Source organism: Hylobates moloch, unplaced genomic scaffold, assembly GCF_009828535.3.
Source record: "Hylobates moloch isolate HMO894 unplaced genomic scaffold, HMol_V3 SCAFFOLD_541, whole genome shotgun sequence".
NCBI lineage: Eukaryota > Metazoa > Chordata > Mammalia > Primates > Hylobatidae > Hylobates > Hylobates moloch.
In genome coordinates, this window is record NW_026652816.1 from 1 (window position 1) to 22,752 (window position 22,752).

The 22,752-nt window shown below is 57.5% G+C and overlaps 2 protein-coding genes across 3 annotated transcripts; both read right to left on the reverse strand.

Annotated features, from left to right (window-relative positions):
* Positions 1–16: 16 nt before the first annotated feature.
* LOC116464385 (cleavage and polyadenylation specificity factor subunit 1-like) lies at positions 17–9,351 on the reverse strand. The gene is made up of 7 exons (XM_032147640.2): positions 9,228–9,351; positions 8,954–9,111; positions 1,020–1,047; positions 805–938; positions 572–652; positions 284–435; positions 17–176 (listed from the first exon to the last, which is right to left on the reverse strand). Exons 2-7 carry the CDS (start codon positions 9,095–9,097, stop codon positions 26–28), a joined length of 690 nt encoding a protein of 229 aa, XP_032003531.1. The 5' UTR covers positions 9,098–9,111; positions 9,228–9,351; the 3' UTR covers positions 17–25.
* A 3,606-nt stretch (positions 9,352–12,957) lies between these two features.
* Positions 12,958–17,362, reverse strand: SLC39A4 (solute carrier family 39 member 4). Of its 2 annotated transcripts, XM_032147637.2 has the most exons (12): positions 17,098–17,362; positions 16,301–16,582; positions 15,709–15,901; positions 15,457–15,593; positions 15,208–15,379; positions 14,742–14,914; positions 14,435–14,578; positions 14,227–14,358; positions 13,994–14,048; positions 13,718–13,870; positions 13,302–13,489; positions 12,958–13,209 (listed from the first exon to the last, which is right to left on the reverse strand). In XM_032147637.2, the coding sequence occupies exons 1-12, from the start codon at positions 17,305–17,307 to the stop codon at positions 13,081–13,083; spliced, it is 1,968 nt and encodes a 655-aa protein (XP_032003528.1). In that variant the 5' UTR covers positions 17,308–17,362; the 3' UTR covers positions 12,958–13,080. The 2 variants fall into 2 exon arrangements, with proteins under 2 accessions (XP_032003528.1, XP_032003529.1); XM_032147638.1 differs by lacking the exon at positions 16,301–16,582.
* Between the last annotated feature and the right edge of the window lie 5,390 nt (positions 17,363–22,752).

Consider the following 22,752-nt stretch of genomic DNA (forward strand, 5'->3'; position numbering starts at 1 on the left):
GCGCAGAGGGGCCTCCTTAGGGGGCTCACCCAGGCCAGGTCTGGTTGGGCTCGAACAGGATGAGCAGGGTGGGCTCGTAGTAGCCATGCAGGAACTGCAGGTCGATGATGTTGAGCAGCTTCTCGTCTAGGGCCCGCACATCGATGATGTAGCTGGGCAGGAAGCTGGACCTCTGCCTGGGGGGCCAGGGACTTCAGCAGGAGAGGAGGGGATGCGGGGAGGGGAGCTCGGGCTCTGGCGCCCCCCCACCGGAGCGCCACGGCCTGCCTCAGCTGGCACTCACCCCTCGCCCACGAGCCCCTCGTGCTCCTCAGCCAGGCTCTCCCTGCGGAAGGGCAGGACCACCAGCCGTGTGCCGTAGACAAGCATGGCTGCGCAGCGCCCATCGGGGTCCACCCGCACTCGCGGCGTGTGTACATTCTGCACAAACCCATCCTGGGGGCAGAGGGGGCATCAGCCAGGCCCAGCATAGGAGACCCCAAGGGAAGCACTTGGGGCAATAGAACCCAGCTGCAGGGGGAGGGAGGGTGGCTGGGCTGGGGCCTGGGTGGGGGCGGGAGCATGGCCCTACCCGAAGCTCAGGCTCCTCAAAGTAGTGCAGTGACAGGGTCTTCAGGTCGTGGGTGCCCGGGTCGTACTCCACCACAGACAGCTGGGGTCAGAGGGCACAGCCGTGGCTGCCGACTGCCTGTCCTGACAGTGTCGCACCCGGCAACCAATGGCTGTGCCCAGGCCCACCCCACCAGGCCCTGGCACCCACTCCCACGCTTTGACTAGGCCCACCCCGCCAAGCCTACCACTCACCTTGGCATCCTTGAAGCTTAGGAGCAGGGCATCCCTCTTGGCTCCTGCCAGCTGCACACTGGCCATGGACATGACGTTGCCGAAGAAGGAGAAGGAGGCAGCAAGCTCGAGCTTCTCCCGGTGGGCCTTCCCCTCTAGGGGAGCGCCAGGGCTCAGGGTCAGGGCCCAGCTATGCCTGGCACCCGCACAGCCCCAGGCCACCCCACCACACTCACCTGTGCTCCGGTCATTCTTGGTCAGAGCCTGGAGAGAAGAGAAAGAGAGGGCAGTGAGGGGCCACATCTGGCAGCTCACCTCATCCAGGGAACGAGAAAAGACCACCAAGGCTGGCCCCTGCCTCCTGGGAGCTCTGTCCAAACCCTCTCTGCGGCAGGGAGGGAGGGAGCAGACCAGGGGCTTCTGGAGACAGCTGTGCACAACCCCCCACAGTGACCCCCGTTCATGTTCTCACGCCCACGGCCCAGCCCTGGCACAAGCCCCTCTCCAGGAAACCCCTACCTCATGGCTCCCTAGCAGCCAGGAAACCCCTACCTCACGGCTCCCTAGCAGCCAGGCCCTGTGCGGCAAGCACTCAGGGTTAGAGTGCACTCTGTCTGTGTCTGCACACCCCCAAACCTGCCTGGTTGCACACCCACAGCAGCCTAGCCCCGGCCCCTGGGTCCGAATGTCACAGGACAGGAAGCCAGAGCCAAGGGATATCTGTAGCTACTGAGCTGTGTGCTTGTTAGAGAAGAGGAAGCCCTGAGCTATCCCAACGCCTCGGGCTCCCGGGGCTGCCTCTCTGTCTCCTCCCTTTTCACTGCCCTCCCAGAATGATAAGAGGCTGTGTGTTCGTTGCTACTAAGTAGCTAATTTAACTAGCTAGCAGATTTACATGCCATTGCCTCAAGGCAAGGGAAAAGTGGGTTTTTTTGTTTTGTTTTGTTTTTTGTTGTTTTTTTGAGACGGAGTCTTACTCTGTCACCCAGGCTGGAGTGCAGTGGCACGATCTCGGCTCACTGCAACCTCTGCCTTCTGGGTTCAAGTGATTCTCCTGCCTTAGCCTCCCGAGTAGCTGGGATTACAGGCCTCTGCCACCACGCGCAGCTAACTTTTGTATTTTTAGTAGAGACAGGGTTTCACCATGTTGGCCAGGCTGGTCTCGAACTCCTGACCTCAGGTGATCGACCTGTCTCGGTCTCCCAAAGTGCTGGGATTACAGGCGTGAGCCACCTCAAGGTCTTGTGCTATGGGGAGGGCATCTTGGAAGCTAGTTAACAGATACAGAAGAGGCATCCACAAACCAATACCCATCTCACAGCGACAAGGGCAACTCCAGGGCTTCACCCGCAAATTCTACCAAAGGTTTCAGAAGTAACGACAAACTTAAAAACAAAAAACACACCCACTCATGTGGGGCTGACGGTACCACAGGCGGCTCAGGCCACCCCAACAGCCCACAGACAGGTGGGACAGGAAGTGACACCAACCTCTTCAAAACACCTGCAGATGAGCCCAGTGACAAGCAGGGGTATTATAACACAACTGGGTTGAGTTATTCCAGGAACGCAAAACTAGTTTTCCACAAGAACAGCCATCACTAAACTTACCATGCTGTCAAAATGAAGGAGAAAAATCATGTCATTTTAATGGATACAAAAAAGCATCTGATAAAAGCATTCATGATAAAAACTCCTAGTAAAGCAAAAATAGGAGGAAAAATTTTTGTTTCTTTGTTTGAGATGGAGTCTCACTTTGTTGCCCATCCTGGAGTGCAATGGCGTGATCCTGGCTCACTGCAACCTCCGCCTTCCAGATTCAAGCGCTTCTCCTGTCTCAGCCTCCTCAGTAGCTAGGATTACAGGCGCGCACCACCACGTCCGGCTAATTTTTGTATTTTTAGTACAGACAGGGTTTTGCCATGGCCAGGCTGGTCTTGAACTCCTGACCTCAAGCAATACACTCACCTTGGCCTCTCAAAGTGCTGGGATCACAGGCATGAGCCACCACGCCAGGACTTTGTTTTTTGACACAGGGCCTCACTGTCTCCCAGGTTGGAGTGCAGAGGAGCAATCATGGTTCACTGCAGCCTCGACCTCCTGGGCTTAGGTGATCCTCCCACCTCAGCCTCCCGAGTAGCTGGGACACATGTGAGTCACCACACCTGACTAATTTATTTATTTTTTAAATTTTGAGACAGAGTCTCACTCTGTCACCCAGGCTGGAGGGCAGTGGTGTGATCTCAGCTCCCTGCAACCTCTGCCTCCTGGGTTCAAGCAATTCTTCTGCCTCAGCCTCCCAAGTAGCTGGGATTACAGGCATGTGCTACCAGCCCGGCTAATTTTTGTATTTTTAATAGATAGGGTTTTGCCATGTTGGCCAGGATGGTCTCGAACCCCTGACCTCAGGTGATCTACTCACCTTGGCCTCCCAAAGTGCAAGGATTATAGACATGAGCCACCGCGCCCAACTTCCTTAATCAAATAAAGGGCATCTACAAAAAGTCTACAGCAATGTGGTGCTGGGAGTGAAACGTTACAAGTTTTCCCTCTTGAGGCCGGGCGCAGTGGCTCACGCCTGTAATCCCAGCACTTTGGGAGGCCGAGGTGGGTGAATCACCTGAGGTCAGGAGTTCAAGACCAGTCTGGCCAACATGGTGACATAGTGAAATCCCGTCTCTACTAAAAATACAAAAATTAGCCAGGTGTGGTGGCAGGTGCCTGTAATCCCAGCTACTCAGGAGGCTGAGGCAGGAGAATCGCTTGAATTCGGGAGGCGGAGCTTGCAGTGAGCTGAGATCACGCCATTGCACTCCAGCCTGAGGTACAAGAGAGAGACTTCGTCTCAAAAAAAAAAAAAAAAAAGTTTTCCCTCTTGGTCGGGACCAGCCAAGGACACCTGATCCACCCTGCCAAGTGTAAGGTCAATATACAGAAATCAACTGCACTTCTGTGTACATGCAAGAAACAGGGGTGATCACTCAAAGGAATTTTTTTTTTTTTTTGTGAGACGGAGTCTTGCTCTGTCGCCAGGCTAGAGTGCAGTGGCACAATCTCGGCTCACTGCAAGCTCTGCCTCCCGGCTTCAAGCCATTCTCCTGCCTCAGCCTCTCCGAGTAGCTGAGACTACAACTGCCTGCAACCACGCCCAGCTAATTTTTTTTTTTTTTTTTTTTGTATTTTAGCGGAGTCGGAGTTTCACCATGTTGCACAGGCTGGTCTTGAACTCCTGAGCTCAGGCAATCCACCCGCCTCGGCCTTCCAAAGTGGTGGGATTACAGGCGTGAGCCACTGCACCTGGCCACCACTCAGAAGGATTTTAAGAAAAATGTGTACATAGTCAAATGGTCTAATGTCTAACTGGCATCTTGGGGAAAAGAGGACAGAATCAATAGCTAAAGAAATAGTGACCAAAGGCTGGGTGCGGTGGCTCACGCCTGTAATCCCAGCACTTTGGAAGGCCGAGGCGGGTGGATTGCCTGAGCAATCCACCTGGTCTCAGGTGATCGAGACCATCCTGGCTAACACGGTGAAATCCCGTCTCTACTAAAAATACAAAAAAATTAGTCGGGCGTGGTGGCGGGCGCCTGTAATTCCAGCTACTCGGGAGGCTGAGGCAGAAGAATCGCTTGAACCCAGGAGGTGGAGCTTGCAGTGAGCAGAGATTGCGACACTGCTCTCCAGCCTGGGAGACAGAGTGAGACTCCATCTCAAAAAAAAAAAAAAGAAAAGAAAAGAAAAAAAACCTTGAAAATTTGAGTAAGAGGATGTTTACAGGGTTTCAAAATAAGTCCCTACAAGATACGTTTAGTTACAAAAGGAAGAAATAACCTTACGATGGGGGAATCCAGGCCAACACTACCCAACCAGGCATCAAAGCATCAGCATCCAGTCATGAGGCAAAGGCCTCCAGCCGCCTCCTGAAAGCTGATGGGGTGCTGTGTGCCTCTGCTGTAGTGTTCCTGTCAAAAATACAAATGTCTCATCTAAATACCTCGGAATTTCTTGGCTGGGCACAGTGGCTCACACCTGTAATCCCAGTACTTTGGAAGGCCAAGGCGGGTGGATCACTTGAGGTCAGGAGTTCGAGACCAGTCTGGCCAACACGGTAAAACCCCATCTCTACTAAAAATACAAAAAATTAGCTGGGTGTGGTGACGCACGCCTGTAATCCCAGCTACTCAGGAGGTTGAGACAGGAGAACTGCTTGAACCCAGGAGGCGGAGGTTGCAGTGAGCTGAGATTGCGCCACTGCACTCCAGCCTGGGCAACAAGAACGAAACTCTGTCTCAAAAAAAAAAGGGACTTTTATTAATTTCAACAGTGTTGTATATTTTCTTCCCCATAAAGGGGCCTTTTATGCTACCCAAGGCCACATGCTTGCCTATTTCCTATCCATGCCTTCTCCTCCCTCTCTCTGCAAAGCAACAGCGCCTCAACACCCTGAGGTACAACTGACCTTGCTTCTTGCCTCCCCGGAGACTGAGGTGCCAGCAGACACCCCCACCCTCCTCACTGTGCCCATGTTCTGTGCCTGCCTTCCCGTGGCCATGGGTGAGCGGGTCACACTCAAGCCAAGCCAAGCCTGCACTAGATTCTCTGGGACCGATTCAAGACAGCTGCACGAGGCCGGGCACAGTGGCTCAAGCCTGTATTCCCAGAACTTTGGGAGGCCCAGGCGGGTAGATCGCCTGAGGTCAGGAGTTTGAGACCAGCCTGAGCAACATGATGAAACTCTGTCTCTACTAAAAATTAGCCAGGTGTGGTGGTGGCACCTACAGTCCCAGCTACTCAGGAGGCTGAGGCAGGAGAATTGCTTGAACCCGGGAGGCAGAGATTGCAGTGAGCTGAGATCGCACCGTTGCACTCTAGCCTGGGTGACAGAGGAAGACTCTGTCTCAAAAAAGAAAAAAAAAGACAGCTGTATGAAAGGTGGCTGTCTCCCTCCCTCTCCAGGTGAATCTGGGCTGGAGGCTGCGTTTAGGGCAGACTGTGGTGGCCGGGACGGTGCCCTCCTGGTCTAGCCCTTAAAGTGACTGGCAGCTTCTGCCTTAGCCTCCTAGGGCTCTGAGTTCCTGCAAGAAGCTCAACTACAACAACACCACCATGCTGCCAGGAAAACCAAGCTAGCCATGCTGGGACAGGGGAGAGTGGAGGGATGGCGTGGGGATAGGGAAGACACATCTGGCCTGTCCCCAGCTCTTCAGGTCGTCCCTGTCAAGGCTCACCCTGGTGGAGGAGAACCAAGGGCTCCCCATACTCTGAGGAATCCCTGAAAACCTGGCTTCCAGGTGTGCGATTATGATGAAAGACCTCGTTTGTATATTCCAGGGCAGTTTGTTACAGAGCCACGACTAGACTGACCCCAGGAGGATGGCTTGGGCACAGAAGTTCGAGGCCAGCCTGGACAACATAGCAAGACCCCGTTACTTAAAAACAAAAAACAAAACAGAAGAAAACCTCTTTTCCTGCCATTTATGGCTCCATTTCTTGCTTCAGTTCACGCACATCTCCTCCAGAGTTGTCTTTGTTCACTGTTCCTGACACTCCTCCTCTGCTGAGCTCTTACCCCTGCTACCTTCAGACCACAACCCCTCATGCCACCAGACTGCCCTGTCAGAGTCACCAGGCATCACCTGAGGCTCAGCAGGGTGGAACCCAGTGTAGAGTCCCTCCCAGCTGCCTTCCCTGGGCCTTCAGGGCCCTGTCCAGCTTTCCCCCTGCCTTCCAGGCCATGCCACCTCCAGCTATTTCATGGCCTCTCATCTCCCCAGTCTCTCAATGTTGGGGTGCCCCAAGATCTCAACCAGTTTCCAAGGGCAGACACCAACCCCAGGCTGAAGACTCTGACTTGACCTCCATACCAGACCTCAATCCTCAATTCCAGACTCTTGCATGCACCCTCCTGCTCTGCACTGCTGCCTGATGTGGAATGAGCTCCTCGGCTGATCTACGGTGGCCAGCATCCAAGGCAGCACAATGTCCCCTGCAGTGAATGCTGGGAGGTGTTGCACCCTCCGCAACCCCCACCAGGGTTGGTAGATATGACCAGTAGAATATGACAGAAGGTTAACAGTGTATTACTACTACTTTTTTTTTTTTTAGACGGAGTTTTGCTCTGTCACCCAGGCTGGAGTGGAGTGCAATCTCAGCTCACTGCAACCTCTGCCTACGGGTTCAAGCAATTCTGCAGCCTCCTGAGTAGCTGGGATCACAGGTGCCTGCCACCACACCCGGGTAATTTTTGTATTTTTAGTAGAAACAGGGTTTTGCCATGTTGGCCAGACTGGTCTCGAACCCATGACCTCAGGTCATCCACCCGCCTCGGCCTCCCAAAGTGCTAGGGTGCTAGGACGATAGGCGTGAGCCACTGCACCCGGCCTTTTTTTTTTTTTTTGAGATAGGGTCTCACTCTGTTGTCCGGGCTGGAGTGTAATGGTGCAATCATAGCTCACTGCAGCCTTGACCTCCTGGGCTTGAGTGATCCTCCCGCTCTGGCCTCCCATGTAGCTAGGACTACACACAGGCCACTATGCCCAGCTAACTTTTATATTTTATATTTGGGCCAAGCACAGTGGTGCACTCCTGTAATCCCGGCAGTTTGGAAGGCCAAGGTGAGTGGACTGCCTGAGCTCAGGAGTTTGAGACCAGCCTGGCCAATGGGGTGAAACCCTGTCTCTATTAAAAATACAAAAAAAAATTAGCTGGGCGTGGTGTCACACACCTGTAATCCCAGCTACTGGGTGGAGGGTTTAGGGGGCTGAGGCACAAGAATTGCCTGAATCCACGAGGCAGAGGTTAAAGTCAGCTGAGATCACACCACTTCATTCCAGCCTGAGTGACAGAGCAAGACTCCGTCTCACCAGGGAAAAAAAAAAAAAAAAAAAATTATTTGTAGAGATGGGGTCTTGCTATGTTGCTCAGGCCAATCCTGAACTCCTGGCCTCAAGCAATCATCCCACTTCAGCCTCCCAAAGTGTGGGACTATAGGTGTGAGCCAATGCACCCAGCCTGAGATTCGTTACAGGACTCACCGTGGCTTCAGTCTTGGTGGGTCTCTCATTGTGAGGGAGGCTGCCATGTTGTGAGCTGCCCCAGGGAGGGGCCCATGTGGTGAGGAACTGTGGCCTCCTGCCAATAGTGTGTTAGGAGCAGAAACTCCAGCCCTTGTCAAGCCTTCAGAGGACGGGAGCCCTGGCCAGCAAACACATGTGTATGCTGGGGTAGGAGCCCAGGAGGGTTGGCCTCCTTTGGCCTGCGCTTCTGACCCATCTGCCTGCTGGGTCAGCCCCTATTCACAACCCTCTTGTGGTTCCTCCCTGCTTTAAGGAGAATAGTCCTGACCACGGCCTACCCCCCTCCATCCCCACCACAATATCCACTCTATACCATGGCCACACCGTGCATGACTCTCCACCCTCAACTGCTTTGGGCCTGTGCACAGGCTGTTTCTTCTGCCTGGAACACCCTCCTCTCACCATCCCTGGGCCTGGGTAAGAGTTACTCCTCCTTTCAAGAACAATGGAGAAACTGCCTCTTGCAAGTTGCCTTCCTGGACCAGCTTTCAACCCTCTGGCAACCAAAACACCACTGTATTTCCCAAACCCTTGAGGCGTGTGCCCCACCGTACCAAGACTCCTGTCAACAGTCTGTCCCCATCCTAGACCCGGCCCTGTTCCTTACGCTAGGAACGTCCTTCCCCCGACAAACTCCCGCTCTGCCTCAGACAGGCTCTTCTGATCATGCGACTGGAAATACAGTCTCCTTCCTTCACTCCTTTATCCCCGCAGCAGTGCAGGGGCAGGTGTGTTTATTTAGATGTTCCCCTTCCCCAAGTGTCTGCAGGTGTGGTTCACATGGTCTCTCTGCTACCCAGCACACAGCGGGCGTTCGCTCCTTCCAAACAACTTGCTGAAAAAACGCAAGAGCAAACAAGACGGCTAGGGCAGCGCGCCCTCCCCGGTGGGGTAGGAAGGGAGGCAGAACAGGGTAGCAGCTATGAGAAAGGATCTGAGCACAGGAGATTCAGGGTCATATCTTGGCTCCTCAGGCTGGGGAACCTTAAGCAAATCACTGAACTTGTCTGGGGCTGGGCTCTTCCATCTGCAACCGGGGGCGGTGAGCGCACCCACGTCGCGGACAGCGGGGAGGGCTCCCAGGGCCCGACCTACCTCGGCGTCGCGGTTGAGGCGGTACACGTAGAGCTGCGAGGTCCCGGCCACCACGAGGTTGCGCTCGCTGTTGTTGAAGAAGTTGCAGTACATGGAGAACTCCAGGCCGGTGGGCGGATGCGCCTGTTTGTACACGGCGTACATGACGCCAACCCGGGCTGCTCAAGACGGGGAGAGGAAGGGTGAGCGGGGTCGCCCACACAGGAGCCCGGTCCCGCACCGCGCCCCTCCCTGGCCTCGCGCTGCCGCCTCAGCCGCCCGCCCGGCCGCCCACCTGGCAGTTGGAGCCGACTCGAGGGGAACCGGGACAGCAGCGAACTCGCTCCGGCCGGGCCCAGTAGCTGGGCGCGAAGGTTCCGGGCTTCTGCGCCTGCGCAGCGCCGCCGCGTGAACGTGGCTGCAGGGACGACAGCGGGCCCTGGTGGCCCGGGATGCGGGCGGCTGGCGGCTGGGCTCCGGGCTGGGCGTCTGGACCCCAAACCCCTAGCGCGCGAAGTGCGGGGCCTCCGCTGCGGGCGGAGCAGCGCGGGTGGGAAGCCGCCGGGGCGCCGGCTGCAGCGACTCGGGGTCGGCCGGGGGTGCGTCCGCGCCAGACCCAGGACGGCTGCAGGGAGAAGCGACTCCGCTCGTAGCCCCCGGGTTCAGGGAGCTGCGCCGGGATCCGGAAGAGGGGGCGCGGCGCCTCGCCAGTGTCTGGGGCTTCCAGAAAGCTTCCTAGAGAGGCCGCACGCCCCCTCTGCCCAGTGTCCCCGCGCACAGCGACCCCCGCCGCCAACACTCCCGCGGAGGACCCCGCGGGTCCGCGAGCCCAGCGCTGTCCGCCCGCCTTGCTCACTGCTGCCTACCCAGGGCGGGCCCAGTGCCAGCTTCCAGGAGCTTGGATCCTGGATCAGGCACGGGCCTAGGACCTAGAAACGGAATCATGAGAAATAAAACAAGAAAGTATCGTTACGCCCAAGAAAATGTGTGTTTTTGTTGCATCCAAATCTACTCACTTGCTCATTGGGCAGTGGGAGAAGGGCCACTTGGATGCTCAGGCGTGTGACCCCTGAGCCACACTCAACCGTCTTTTAAAAGTCAATAGGAGGCAGTGGCTCACGCCTGTAATCCCAACACTTTGGAAGGCTGAGGTGGGCGGATCACCTGAGGTCAGGAGTTCGAGACCAGCCTGGCCAACATGGTGAAACTCAGTCTCTACTAAATATACAAAAATTGTGGGGAAAAGAAAGAGAGATCAGATTGTTACTGTGTCTATGTAGAAAAGGAAGACATAAGAAACTCCATTTTGATCTGTACTAAGAAAAATTGTTTCTGCTTTCTTTGAGATGCTGTTAATCTGTAACTTTAGCCCCAACCCTGTGCTCACAGAAACTCCTAATGAATCAAAGTTTAATGGATTTAGGGCTGTGCAAGATGTGCCTTGTTAACAATGTTTGTACGCAGTATGCTTGGTAAAAGTTATCGCCATTCTTCATTCTCGATTAACCAGGGACACAATGCACTGTGGAAAGCCGCAGGGACCTCTGCCCAAGAACGCCTGGGTATTGTCCAAGGTTTCCCCCCACGGAGACAGCCTGAGATATGGCCTCGTGGGAAAGGAAATACCTTACAGTCCCCCAGCCTAACACCTGTAAAGGGTCTTTGCTGAGGAGTAGTGAAAGAGGGATGCCTCTTTGTAGTTGAGATAAGAGGAAGGCTTCTGTCTCCTGCTCGTCCCTGGGAATGGAATGTCTCAGTGTAAAGCTGACCATTCCCTTTTGTTCTATTCTGAGATAGGAGAAATCCGCCTGGAAGCGAGATATGCTGGCAGCGAGATATGCTGGCAGCAATACTGCTCTGTTACTCTTTCCTACACTGAGATGTCTGGGCCGGGCGCGGTGGCTCACGCTTGTAATCCCAGCACTTTGGGAGGCCGAGGCGGGCGAATCACAAGTTCAGGAGATCGAGACCACGGTGAAACCCCGTCTCTACTAAAAATACAAAAAATTAGCCGGGCATGGTGGCGGGCGCCTGTAGTCCCAGCTACTGGGAGAGGCTGAGGCAGGAGAATGGCGTGAACCCGGGGGCGGAGCTTACAGTGAGCCGAGATTGCGCCACTGCACTCCAGCCTGGGTGACAGAGCGAGACTCCGTCTCAAAAAGAAAAAAAAAAATCTAGCACTGCTGCTCTGTTACTCTTTGCTACACTGAGATGTTCGGGTAAAGAGAAACATAAATCTAGCCTACGTGCACATCCGGGCACAGTACCTTTCCTTGAACTTATCCATGATACAGATTCCTTTACTCACATGTTTCCCTGCTGACCTTCTCCCCACTTGTTGTCCTGCTACACTCTCCTCGCTAAGATAGTAAAAATGATGATCAATAAATACTGAGGGAACTCAGAGGCCGGTGCTGGTGCGGGTCCTCCATATGCTGGGTCCTCTGGGCCCACTGTTCTTTCTCTATACTTCGTTTCTCTGTCTTACTTCTTTTCTCAGTCTCTTGTCCCACCTGATGAGAAATACCCACAAGTGTGGAGGGGCTGGCCCTTCAAAATTTTAGCCGGGCATGTTGGCGCACACCTGTAATCCCAGCTACTCGGGAGACTGAGGCAGGAGAATTGCTTGAACCCAGGAGGCAGAGGTTGCAGTGAGCCAAGATCGCATCATTGCGCTCCAGCCTGGGTGACAAGAGTCACATACAATAAAAATAATCAGAAGAGACAGAAACACAAGAAAGAAGGTCATGTGGGCCGGGCGCAGTGGCTCACACCTGTAATCCTAGCACTTTGGGAGATCGAGGTGGGTGGATTACCTGAGGTCAGGAGATCGAGACCAGCCTGGCCAACAAGGTGAAACCCCGTCCTACTAAAAATATAAAAATTAGCTGGGTGAGGCCGGGCGCGGTGGCTCACGCTTGTAATCCCAGCACTTTGGGAGGCCGAGGTGGGCGGATCACGAGGTCGGGAGATCGAGACCACGGTGAAACCCTGTCTCTACTAAAAATACAAAAAAAAAAAAAAAGGCCGGGCGCGGTGGCTCACGCTTGCCCTCTCTACTAAAAAACAAAAATTACCGGCTGGTGGCGGGCCCTTATCCCACTACCGGAGAGGTGAGGCAGGAGAAGGCTGATTGAGCCGAGATTGCGCCACTGCACTCCAGCCTGGGCGACAGAGCGAGACTCCGTCTCAAAAAAAAAAAAAAAAAATTAGCTGGGTGTGGTGCCTGTAATCCCAGCTACTCTGGAGGCTGATGCAGGAGAATTGCTTGAACCTGGGAGGCAGAGGTTGCAGTGAGCCGAGATGGTACCACTGTACTCCAGCCTGGGTGACAGAGTGAAGCTCTGTCTCAAAAGAAGAAAGAAAAGGGGAAGGGAGGTAATGTGAAGACAGAGGCAGGGATTGAAGTCATACTGCCCACAAACCAAGGAACACCTGGGGCCACCAGTAGCCAGGAAAGGCTCATGGAACAGACTGTTTCCTAGAGACTTCAGAGGGAGCATTGCTCTCCTGACACTTTGATTCCTAACTTTTAGCCTCCAGAACTGTGAGAATAAGTTTCTGATTTTAAGGCACTCAGTTTGTGGTAGGCTGTGTTATGGTAGCCCTAGGAGGCCACCACACAGGGACTCAGGATTAAAGCCTCAGAGTCAGAACAGGCTGGGGTCCCAGGAACCCGGGGCTGCCACACACTCTGGTCTGATGATCTCCAGGCTTGCTTTCCATGACAGAGAAATAAGCCCTCGGCTGTGTAAGCAGTTATGGGTAAGCAAGTTTGATTTCTGTTTGGGGACAGGGTCCCACCTGCTGCCCACACACCTGGGTGAATTTTCCGGACCCCACTCCTCAGGCAGGCAGGGTCTCCACATCAAAGAGGGGGCGCCTGAGGCTGGCTGCCGGGGGGCGGGAGGCCCTTAGTGCAGCTCTCCCGGCTTCGAGGCACCCGGATGGGGAGAAGGCAGTGCCACAATTGTCCTTTCTCAGCTGAGGACCCTTCCCACCCAACAAGGAGAGCACAGCCATGCTCCAAGGACAAGAGTGTCTTTACTGGAGTTGGAGAAGCCCCTCGATAGGGGCTTCTGGTTTCTGGGCTGTAGGTTTGTGAGGTGTGGGATCTTAAGTCAAAGGTGGGGGACTAAGGCAGGGTATCAGAGGGTGATGTCATCTTCGTAGAGGGACAACAGCAGCAGGACGGTCCAGCCGCCCAGCAGGCCCACGTTGTGCAGCAGGAAGAGGAGCCAGGGCCGCGGGTCCCGTACTTTCAACATCGCCGGGAGCTGAGGAGCAAGTGGGCACCGGGTCAGCGCCCCTGCTCAGCTCCTCTGCTCAGCTCCCGGCCCAGAGCAGCCCCTCCCCTCGCCATCCTGACCATGTCGCAGAGTGCTACGTAGAGGAACAGGCCGGTAGCCACTGCCAGGATCCAGGCCTCGCTCTCCTCGCCGACTCCAACCGCGAGTGCCACGTAGAGACCGGCGAAGGCCGTGAGCGCGGAAGCCAGGTTCAGCAGCAGTGCTTGGCGCACGGACAGCCCCGCGTGCAGCAAGGCCGCGAAGTCCCCTGGGGCGGGTCCACATCAACAGCCCCGCCCTCCTATCTGCATGCCCCGCCCACCTTCTTTCGGCCCCGCCCTCTTACAAGCAGGCCCCGCCCACCTGTTCCCGGTCTCCCCGCCCAGCCGTCAGACCCCGCCCGTCTCCTTCTAGGCCCCGCCCACATGTTTCCAGTCTCCCCGCCCAGCCCCTGTGCGGCCCCGCCCATCTCCTTCCAGGCCCCGCCTGCGCTCACCCAGCTCGTGCGGCAACTCGTGGCAGAACACGGCCAGCGAGGTGGCCAGCCCGGTCTTCCAGGAGGACGCGAAGGCGGCGCCCACGGCGAGCCCGTCGGCGAAGTTGTGCACGGCGTCGTCCAGCGTGATCACATAGGGCAGTAGCCTCAACTCTGCGGGCGCAGAAGCCCGTGGGTTCGCGTGGCCTGTCCCCTACCGCCAAGCCTTGTGCCCCGCCCGCGCTCCACACAAACCCCAGATCCCCCAGCCCTTCCGGGGTCGCCCCCTGGGCTCACCTGGGCTCAGTCTCCTGGGCTCAGGGTTCAGCAGCTCCGGGCTCTCCTCCGCCACCTGGGAGGAGCCTTGAGTAAGTCCCGCCCGGAAGTGGAGGAGGAACGCGCTGGGGCGGGGCCCCCCAGATCACCGAGGGAGGCGAACCGCAGGCCTGGAGTGGGGCTGGGAGTGTGGGCGTGGGAAGGGGTCCGTGGGAGGGGCTCCGCGTGGGGTGGGGCATCTGGCGCCCACTCACCAGGTCTGCGCGGGAGCCCTCGTGGGGCGGCTTGGGCTGCCGGAGCTCGCTGGGTGCCAGCTGCAGGGACACACCGTGGCTGTGGCCCCCGTGGCTGTGGCTGCTGTGGCCGCAGGGCCGGTCCTCCAGGTCCTGTGAGGGTAGCTGCTCAGTGTCCACCAGGCCCCCGGCACACCCACCCGCCGGGTACCTTCCCAAGAAACCTGACCTCCGGGTCCCTGGGCAGCAGGAGGTTGAAGAGGTTCTCAAACAGGAAAAAGGCGTAGAGCCCGGCCAGCATAGCCAGAAGGCGCCAGGTGGGCTGTGGGCTGAGGCCCTCTTCTGTGTGTGTGTGTGTGTGCAGCCCCAGCACCTGGGGAGTAGGGGCGCTGGGCTGGGGGGTCCCAGGGCGCCTCCCACCAAGACCCAGGGAGAGGGGTCGGGGATGGGGTGGGTAAGGGGGCCCGGGGAGGGCATGGCCTGGGAGTCCATGGTGGGGAATGGAGGGCCAGGGTCGGGGGTTTGTGGGGGCAGACCTTGGGCGTCAGATGCAGGACAGCGTCCCCAGTGAGTGCACCCACTGCCAGGCTCAGGAAGGTCTGCAGGATGTAGTGGGTGACCCCCCTGCAGCCAGTGCAGGTCAGCAGCAGGAGGCCAAAAACCGCGCAAAGGCAGATGAGCAGCGTGGCCAGGGAGCCGTACAAATACCCTGGGGACGGGTGAGGCGGCTGTGAGAGCTTTTCTTCCAGACTCAGCCCCTGCTTCCCGGGCGTCGCTCACCAGAGCTGCAGACGGTCAGTGTGGGCCAGAACCTCACTCAGGCTGACGCTCCTGCCTCAAAGCACCACTCCCCTCCTGGCGACACCACCTTCCCCTGTGTCTGCTGTTTCTACTTCCAGCCCCTCCTCACTCTCTCCATCCCTCATCCTCGGCAGCCACTCCTTCCTCCCTACGTGGGCCCCACCTCTGCGCTGCCAGCCCAGTGTCGGCGTGGGCACTCACTCTCTGCCTGGGTGAGCTGGTCCTGGGCAGCGGGCCTGGGCTGGGAGGTGCAGGCTCCACTCAGCTGCTGTTGGAGCAGGGCAGGGCTCAGTTGGGCCCAGGCCTCCGGGGTCACCCCAGCCTGTTCCGACAGTCCATACACAGCCATCACATCCGTGGCACTCAGGCATACCTGGGGAGTGGCAGGACAGGCTCAGGGACCTGAGCAGACCCCAGTGGGGCCCCATCTTACCCCAGGGCGCAGCTCACCGTGTCCCACACACTGGAGCTGTTGCTGGAGGTGATGAGGGGCACAGGGTCCTGGCTGTTGGCTCCCCTGTGCTGATGACTGTGGTCGCTGTGGGCCTCCCTGCCCACCCCCAGGCGCTGCATCAAGGCTGACAGCTCTGGCAGGGAGAAGAGTTGGCACCGAGAATCTGTGTGGGCTCCAGCCCTGCCCCCCAGGGACATAGAGGCTGGGGACTCGGGGGTGCCCCCTCCACAGCCCAGCCCAGGCCTCACCGGCCAGCGTCATAGGGACCTCGCTGCTGTGCTGCTGGAACACAAAGTCCACGAAGTACTGAGGGCTCGGCAAGGCGTGGAAGCAAGATCCGCTCCTGACGTGGTCCAGCAGGGCAGCCAGGACGCTGCCAGCACTGCCCGGAGCCCCTGCCCCCACCGCCTCGTCCAGCAGCTGAGGGATATCTACGCAGGCCTGGGGAAGAGGGTGCCTCCGCCTCAGCCTTTGGTGTGACCTTGCATCCAGCTCTGCCATCCACCCCGCTGCCCCTGTTTGCATCTCCCACCCCAGCTACAGAATCTGCCCCCACCAGCCCTGCCCCTCCCTGGAGCCACAGCCCTCCCTGCCGGGCCCAGCTGCTTCAGGCTCCCACTCAGGCCTCTGGGTTCCTCCCTCACGAGGCCCCTCCTAGGGCTCCTACAGGCTCCCAACTGCCCATCGTGAGCCCCACGTTGTGAATCCCCAGCTGGAGGCCAACTCCCGGGCGTCTCCCCAGGCCCCCAGGCTCCCTGAAGGCTTTGCAGCCAGGCCAGGCCCCCTGGGCCGTGGGGCCCTCCTCACCCATTCCCCTGGTCTGCCTGGACGCTCCCTCACCGTCTTAGGGGTCTGGCCAGCAGCCCGGGCCTGCATCCTCTGCAGCAGCCAGCTCAGGCCCGGGGTCAGGGCCTTGGGGCTCTCAAGCAGGGCCAGGAGGTGGTCTGCACGAGAGGCCCAGAGGCCAGCCTGAGCGTCCTCACACGTGCCCTCGGGGTTGCTGAGGTACAGGACGGTGGCGGCACTGAGGCGAGCGATGTACCTGGCCTCCAGGACCGGGCCTGGGGGCAGCCCTGGCCCCTCAGGCTCGCCCAGGCCCAGGGCGTCCTCCACAGACAGGCACTATGGGCAGAGATGGGTGAGCAGGGGTGCTGGGTCCACCAGGGTGGGGAGAGACAGGCCTGGCCAAGGGGCTTCCCCGCCAGAGAGGGAGATCCTCTCCCTCTCAGGTCCAACAACGTCCACCATCCTCTCAACCCTTTGCACCCTTCCGTCTCCACAGGCCCCTGTTCTGCTTCCCCAACTACAGGGGTGCACGAAGAGGGGTCCCCAACAGTGGTCCCCCATCCCCAGGGGACTCCCCTGGAGCCACTGCCAATTTGACGGCTGAAGGCCGGCAGGGGGAGGTGGCCCTGGGGTCCTGGGGAGAAGAGGGACTGTCCCTGGAGAGGCTGGCCTGTCTGCCCTCATGAGCAGGAGGGTGGGCTCTGGCCTGCGGGGAGGGCCAGGGTGCCCAGGTACTGCTGCTGGCCTCCTCCGCCTCCTGGAGTTTGCCCAGGGCCCTTTGCTGCCAGCTGGCAGGGCGGAGCAGGCGGGAAGAGGCCAGGGCTGGGGGACCTGTCGGGTGGGGCTGTTACCTTTCCACACGGCCCGTTGGCGCAGTGCACACGGTCCGCCAGCGTATTTAACAGGCTGCCCAGAGCCTCTTGATCCAGAGCGCCCTGGCCAGAGGTGAGCAGGCTCAGCAGACCAGCAGGCGGGGACGCCGTCGCCGTCGCCGTCACCGTCACCGTCACCACCAGCACAGCTAGCAGCAGCCCCAGCTCCAGCGAGACCAGGGACGCCATACTCAGCTCCCAGTGTGCTCAGTGGGTGTTGCTGTGGCCAAGGCCCAGTGCTTCTGGGCTGGCTGAGGGCGGCTTTGCTGGGGTTGTCCAGGGCCAGACTGGGGCTGGGCTAGGACCCGCCCGGGCTGCATGAGGACCTCTCCCAGGTATTCCTGCAGAGCTCTGTGATTGGCTGCTGGAGATGCCTGGGTTAACCATTCCAGCGGCAGATCCTCCCCAACAGCCTGGAGCCACTGCCTGTGGGGGGCGAGGGCTGGGCCCCGTCCCCTGGACAGGCAGCCTGGGTGGTCTTTTTTATTTTTTGAGATGGAGTTTTGCTCTTGCTGCCCAGGCTGGAGTGCAATGGTGTGATCTTGGCTCACTGAAACCTCCGCCTCCCGGGTTCAAGTGATTCTCCTGCCTCAGCCTCCCGACTAGCTGGGATTACAGGCAGTGCCACCACGCCCAGTTACTTTTGTATTTTTAGTAGAGACAGTGTTTCTCCATGTTGGTCAGGCTGGTCTTGAACTCCCAACCTCAGGTGATTCACCTGCCTTGGCCTCCCAAAGGGCTGGGATTACAGGCGTGGGCCACCACGCCAGGCCAGCCTGGGTGTGCTTCTGTCCTCTGCCTGCTGCCCCCCAAACTGTGAGGCAGTGCCGGGGTGTCCCCTTCTGGCTCTCCATCTGGGGGCTGCCTCCAAGCTGGAGGACACAGGGCAGAGGTGCACAGATGCCCCCAGAGCCTGAGAGCTCCCAGGTCCCTGCCTCTGCCCCTCCCAACAGAGGCTGCCCAGACAACCTCGCTGGCCCCTGTTGGGGGCGGGGACATGGACCTCCCTCCTCCTGGGTCCTGGGCTGTGGTCCCTGTTGGGGACTGCGATGGAGTCAAATGAACTGAAAAGGTGCCTGCTGCGTCATGCTCCCTTAGGCTGGAGACAGCCCCAGGAAGCTCCAACACAAACAAACAGGGAGATGGACCTGGGCCCTGGCAGCCACCTGGCCGAGTTTGGGTCAGGATAAGACTGGGGCAAGACCCCAGCTCTAGCCCCGGGGGCAGGGAGGCTGTGGCTCTCAGCCCTGCCCTCTCTGTGGGCTCCCTCTCTGGCCTTTGAGCCTAGAGGCCTTATCTCTACTGTGGTGGTGATGGCAGGAAGTCTGGGGGAAGGGGAAGGCAGATCTCAGGGCAGCTTTGCCTTCTGAAGGGGGAGTCCAGATGCCGCCTCCCACCCGGTCCAGCCAGCCTGACCCTGAGCGTTGTGGGTGGGGCTGGGGTGGGGAGCTGGGTGCCTGAGGCCCAAGGACTCTGTCCCGCCATGCACAGGGCGGGACGGGGCAGGGTGGGCATTAGGCCCAGTGTCCTGGGGTCAGGGTGCTTCCCCTGCCGGTCTCACCCTGCCAAGCGGAGGATCTCATGGTGCCCCTCTGGCTGGGCCCACCCGCAGTGGTACCCTTCTGGGGGCCCTTAGGGGAGTCTGCCCGGAGTGGAGATCCTGCCGGGGGTGGAGAGCCTGCCGGGGGTGCAGATCCTGCCGGGGGTGCAGACCCTGCCGGGGGTACAGATGATTTCTGGGTCCCAGGACCATGAGGGGGCCGCTCTACACACAGCCCGAAGATGCTGTGGACCCAAACTGGCCCCTTCTCTCCCACACCACCCCAGGACCAATGGGCTGGCTGGAGGCCACCCATTCTAAAATAGGCTCAAGGGCCTATTTTAGCTTCAGGGCAAAGGTCTTGGCCTGGGCCTGACTCTGTGGCCTTCCTCAGCTGCCTCCCCAGTAGGCCTCAGTGCTGGGCTACAGGCCTCCCCCATTCCCTCCATTCATGTGACCCCACCCCTCCCAGCAGAAACTCTCTTCCGTAGCCCAGGAGCAGCTGTTGAGGCTTTCACCTGCCCATGCCCCAGCCTGAGGCTGGCTTCCCCAGAGCAGAGGGGTTGCACTCTCCTGCCCCTCAGGCCCACTCTCATCCAACAAGCTCACTGCAATTGGCCCATCTTAAAAACAACACTGGCCGGTCACGCTGGCTCACGCCTGTAATCCCAACACTTTGGGAGGCCGAGGCGGGTGGATCACTTGAAGTCAGGAGTTTAAGACCAGCCTGGGCAACGTGGTGAAACCCGAGCTCTACTAAAAACACAAAAACAAATTAGGGCACCCTGAGTGGTGGTGGGCGCCTGTAGTCCCAGCGACTCGGGAGGCTGAGGCAGAATTGTTTGAGCCCAGGAGGTGGGAGCTGCAGTAAGCCATGATCGCATCATGCACTCCAGCCTGGGCAACTTGGCAAAACCCTGACTATAAAAAGAAAAAAAAACAAAAAACATAAGCCCATGTTCAATAGCAGCATTATTCAAAAGATGGAAGCAACTCAAGTATCCAAACATGCATGAGTGAACACATTGTGGCTTATCCACAGTGGAACATGATTCAGCCTGAAAAAGGAAGGAAACCGGCCTGCGCCATGACTTGGATGCGCCTTGAGGAGATAGTGATGAGCGAAAGCAGCCAGATGCAAAAGGGCAAGGACGGTGTGATCTGACTGATGTGAGGACCCCAGCCAGTCAAATTCATGGAGACAGAAAGTAAAAAGGTTCTGGGAGGCCGAGGTGGGCAGATTACCTGAGGTCAGGACTTCGAGACCAGCCTAGCCAACATGGTGAAACCCCATCTCTACTAAAAAATACAAAAATTAGCCAGGCATGGTGGCGGGGTCCCAGCTGCTCAGAAGTCTGAGGCGGGAGAATTGCTTGAACCCCAGAGGCAGAGGTTGCAGTGAGCCAAGATCACGCCATTGCACTCCAGCCTAGGCGACAGAGCAAGACTCTATCTTAAAAATAATAACAAAAAAATTAAAAAAAAAAAAAACAAAAAACAGGCCGGGCACAGTGGCTCATGCCTGCAATCCCACTACTTTGGGAGGCCAAGGTGGGTGGATCATCTGAGGTTGGGAGTATAAGACCAGCCTGGCCAACATGGTGAAAACCCATCTCTACTAAAAGATACAAAACTTAGTTGGGCATAGTGGCAGGAGCCTGTAATTCCAGCTACTCAGGAGACTAAGGCAGGAGAATTGCTTGAACCCAGAAGGCAGAGCTTGCAGTGAGCTGAGATCACACCATAGCACTCCAGCCTGGGCGACGGAGTGAGACTCCATCTCAAAAAAGAAAAAAAAATTAAATAAATTTAAAAAATACATGCCTGGCACCCAGTGGCTCACGCCCGTAATCCTAGTACTTTGGGAGGCTAAGGCAGGCGGATCACCTGAGGTCAGGAGTTTGAGACCAGCCTGACCAACATGGAGAATAAACCCCATCTTTACTAAAAATACAAAATTAGCCGGCCAGGCACGGTGGCTCACGCCTGTAATCCCAGCACTTTGGGAGGCCGAGGTGGGCGGATCACGAGGTCAGGGGATCGAGACCATCCTGGCTAACACGGTGAAACCCTGTCTCTACTAAAAATAAAAAAAATTAGCTGGGTGTGGTGGTGGGTCATGTAGTCCCAGCTACTGGGGAGGCTGAGGCAGAAGAATGGCATGAACCCGGGAGGCGGAGCTTGCAGTGAGCCAAGATTGCGCCACTGCGCTCCAGCCTGCGCAACAGAGCAAGACTCCATCTCAAAAAAAAAAAAAAAAAAAAAAAAATACAAAATTAGCTGGGCGTGGTGGCACATGCCTGTAATCCCAGCTACTCAGGAGGCTGAGGCAGGCGACTCTTGAACCTGGGAGGTGGAGCTTGCAGTGAGCCGAGATCGCGCCATTGCACTCCAGCCATGGGAACAGAGCGAGGCTCCGTCTCAAAAAAAATAAAAAACAAACAAAAAAACAAAATTAGCCGGGCATGGTGGCACACGCCTGTAATCCCAGCTACTCAGGAGGCTGAGGCAGGCAACTCTTGAACCTGGGAGGCAGAGGTTGCAGTGAGCCGAGATCGCACCATCGCGCTCCAGCCTGGGCAACAAGAGGGAAACTCAAAAACAAACAAACAAATACAAAACTTAAGCCAGGATGGTGGCATACCCCTGTAGTCCCAGCTACTCAGGAGGCTGAGGCAGGAGAATCACTTGAACCTGGGAGGTGGAGGCTGCAGTGAGCCAAGATCGTGCCACTGCACTCCAGCCTGGGCGACAGAGCCAAACTCCCTCTAAAAAAAAAAAAAGAAAGAAGGGTGACTGCCAGGGCTGGGGAGGGGGAGAATGCGCGTGAGTGTTTAATGGGGATGGAGCTTTACTTTGTTTGGATGGAAAAGTTCTGGAGGTGGACGGAAGGAAGGAAGGAGGAAAAAAAGAAAGAAATGAAAGAAAAGAAAAGGAAAGAAAAAAAGAAAGAAAGAAAGAAGGAAAGAAAGAAAGAAAGAGAGGAAGGAAGGAAGAAGGGAGGGAGGGAGGTAGGCAGAGAGGAACAAAGGGAGAGAGGCCAGGCATGGTGGCTCATGCCTGTAATCCCAGCACTTTGGGAGGCCGAGGCAGGAGGATCACCTGAGGTCAGGAGCTCGAGACCATCCTGGCTAACACGGTGAAAACCCCTCTCTACTAAAAATACAAAATTAGCCGGGTGTGGTGGCGGGCACCTTTAATCCCAGCTAGTCGGGAGGCTGAGGCAGGAAAATCGCTTGAACCCGGGAGGTGGAGGTTGCAGTGAGCCGAGATTGCGCCATTGCACTCCACCCTAGGCAAGAGAGAGCGACTCCTTCTCAAAAAAAAAACAAAAATCAAAATGACCCTCCCTGACCACCTGCCCCCCTTGACACACACGTTTCTGGGTGCTGGTCCTCCCTCGAAGCACCCCGTACCCACATGTGCCTGTCAAGGACATCAAGGCCCCACGGCCCGACCTGACAGTACCCTTCCTCAGCTCCCTCGGGTGCCCTGGATCCTGCTGTCCTGGGGGCTCTTCTTTGGCTCCTTGGTCAGTCTCTTCCCACTTCCCACAGCAGTGCCCCTGGCCAGTCCTTCGGCTTCTTGGCGGGATTCAGCCTCCCTCTCCAGCCACTGACGTCATCATCCTACTTGACGGCCCCCCCTTGGCCGTCTGAGAGGCAGCCCCCACTCAGCCTGTGCACAGAGCCCACCTGCCTCCTCCATGACGTCCCAAGCCCCCATGGAACACCATGCGACTTGATTTTCACCATCTGCCTTTCTCTACACACCTCATTCCATTGGCTGTAGATGCCACAGACGTCAAGCGGTTCTGGCGTTCTCAGCCGCTGAGAGAAAAATGCTACAATGGCTGGGCGCGGTGGCTCACGCTTGTAATCCCAGCACTTTGGGAGGCCGAGGCGGGTGGATCACGAGGTCAGGAGATCGAGACCACGGTGAAACCCCGTCTCTACTAAAAATACAAAAAATTAGCCGGGCGTGGTGGCGGGCGCCTATAGTCCCAGCTACTCGGAGAGGCTGAGGCAGGAGAATGGCGTGAACCCCGGAGGTGGAGCTTGCAGTGAGCCGAGATTGCGCCACTGCACTCCAGC

Bases quoted from the DNA above. Each gene is read 5' to 3' on its own strand.
- LOC116464385 (XM_032147640.2), bottom strand. From the start codon at position 9,097: ATGTACGCCGTGTACAAACAGGCGCATCCGCCCACCGGCCTGGAGTTC. The intron at 1,048-8,953 runs GTAGGTCGGGCC...TCTTCTCTCCAG, and splicing joins GCCTCAACCGCGACGCCGAG to GCTCTGACCAAGAATGACCG. The intron at 177-283 runs GTGAGTGCCAGC...CTGGCCCCCCAG, and splicing joins GAGGGGCTCGTGGGCGAGGG to GCAGAGGTCCAGCTTCCTGC.
- SLC39A4 (XM_032147637.2), bottom strand. From the start codon at position 17,307: ATGGCGTCCCTGGTCTCGCTGGAGCTGGGGCTGCTGCTAGCTGTGCTG. The intron at 15,902-16,300 runs GTGAGGGAGCGT...CCTCTTCCCCAG, and splicing joins CTGGCCAGACCCCTAAGACG to GCCTGCGTAGATATCCCTCA. The intron at 13,490-13,717 runs GTGAGCGCAGGC...GACCCGCCCCAG, and splicing joins CGAGTTGCCGCACGAGCTGG to GGGACTTCGCGGCCTTGCTG.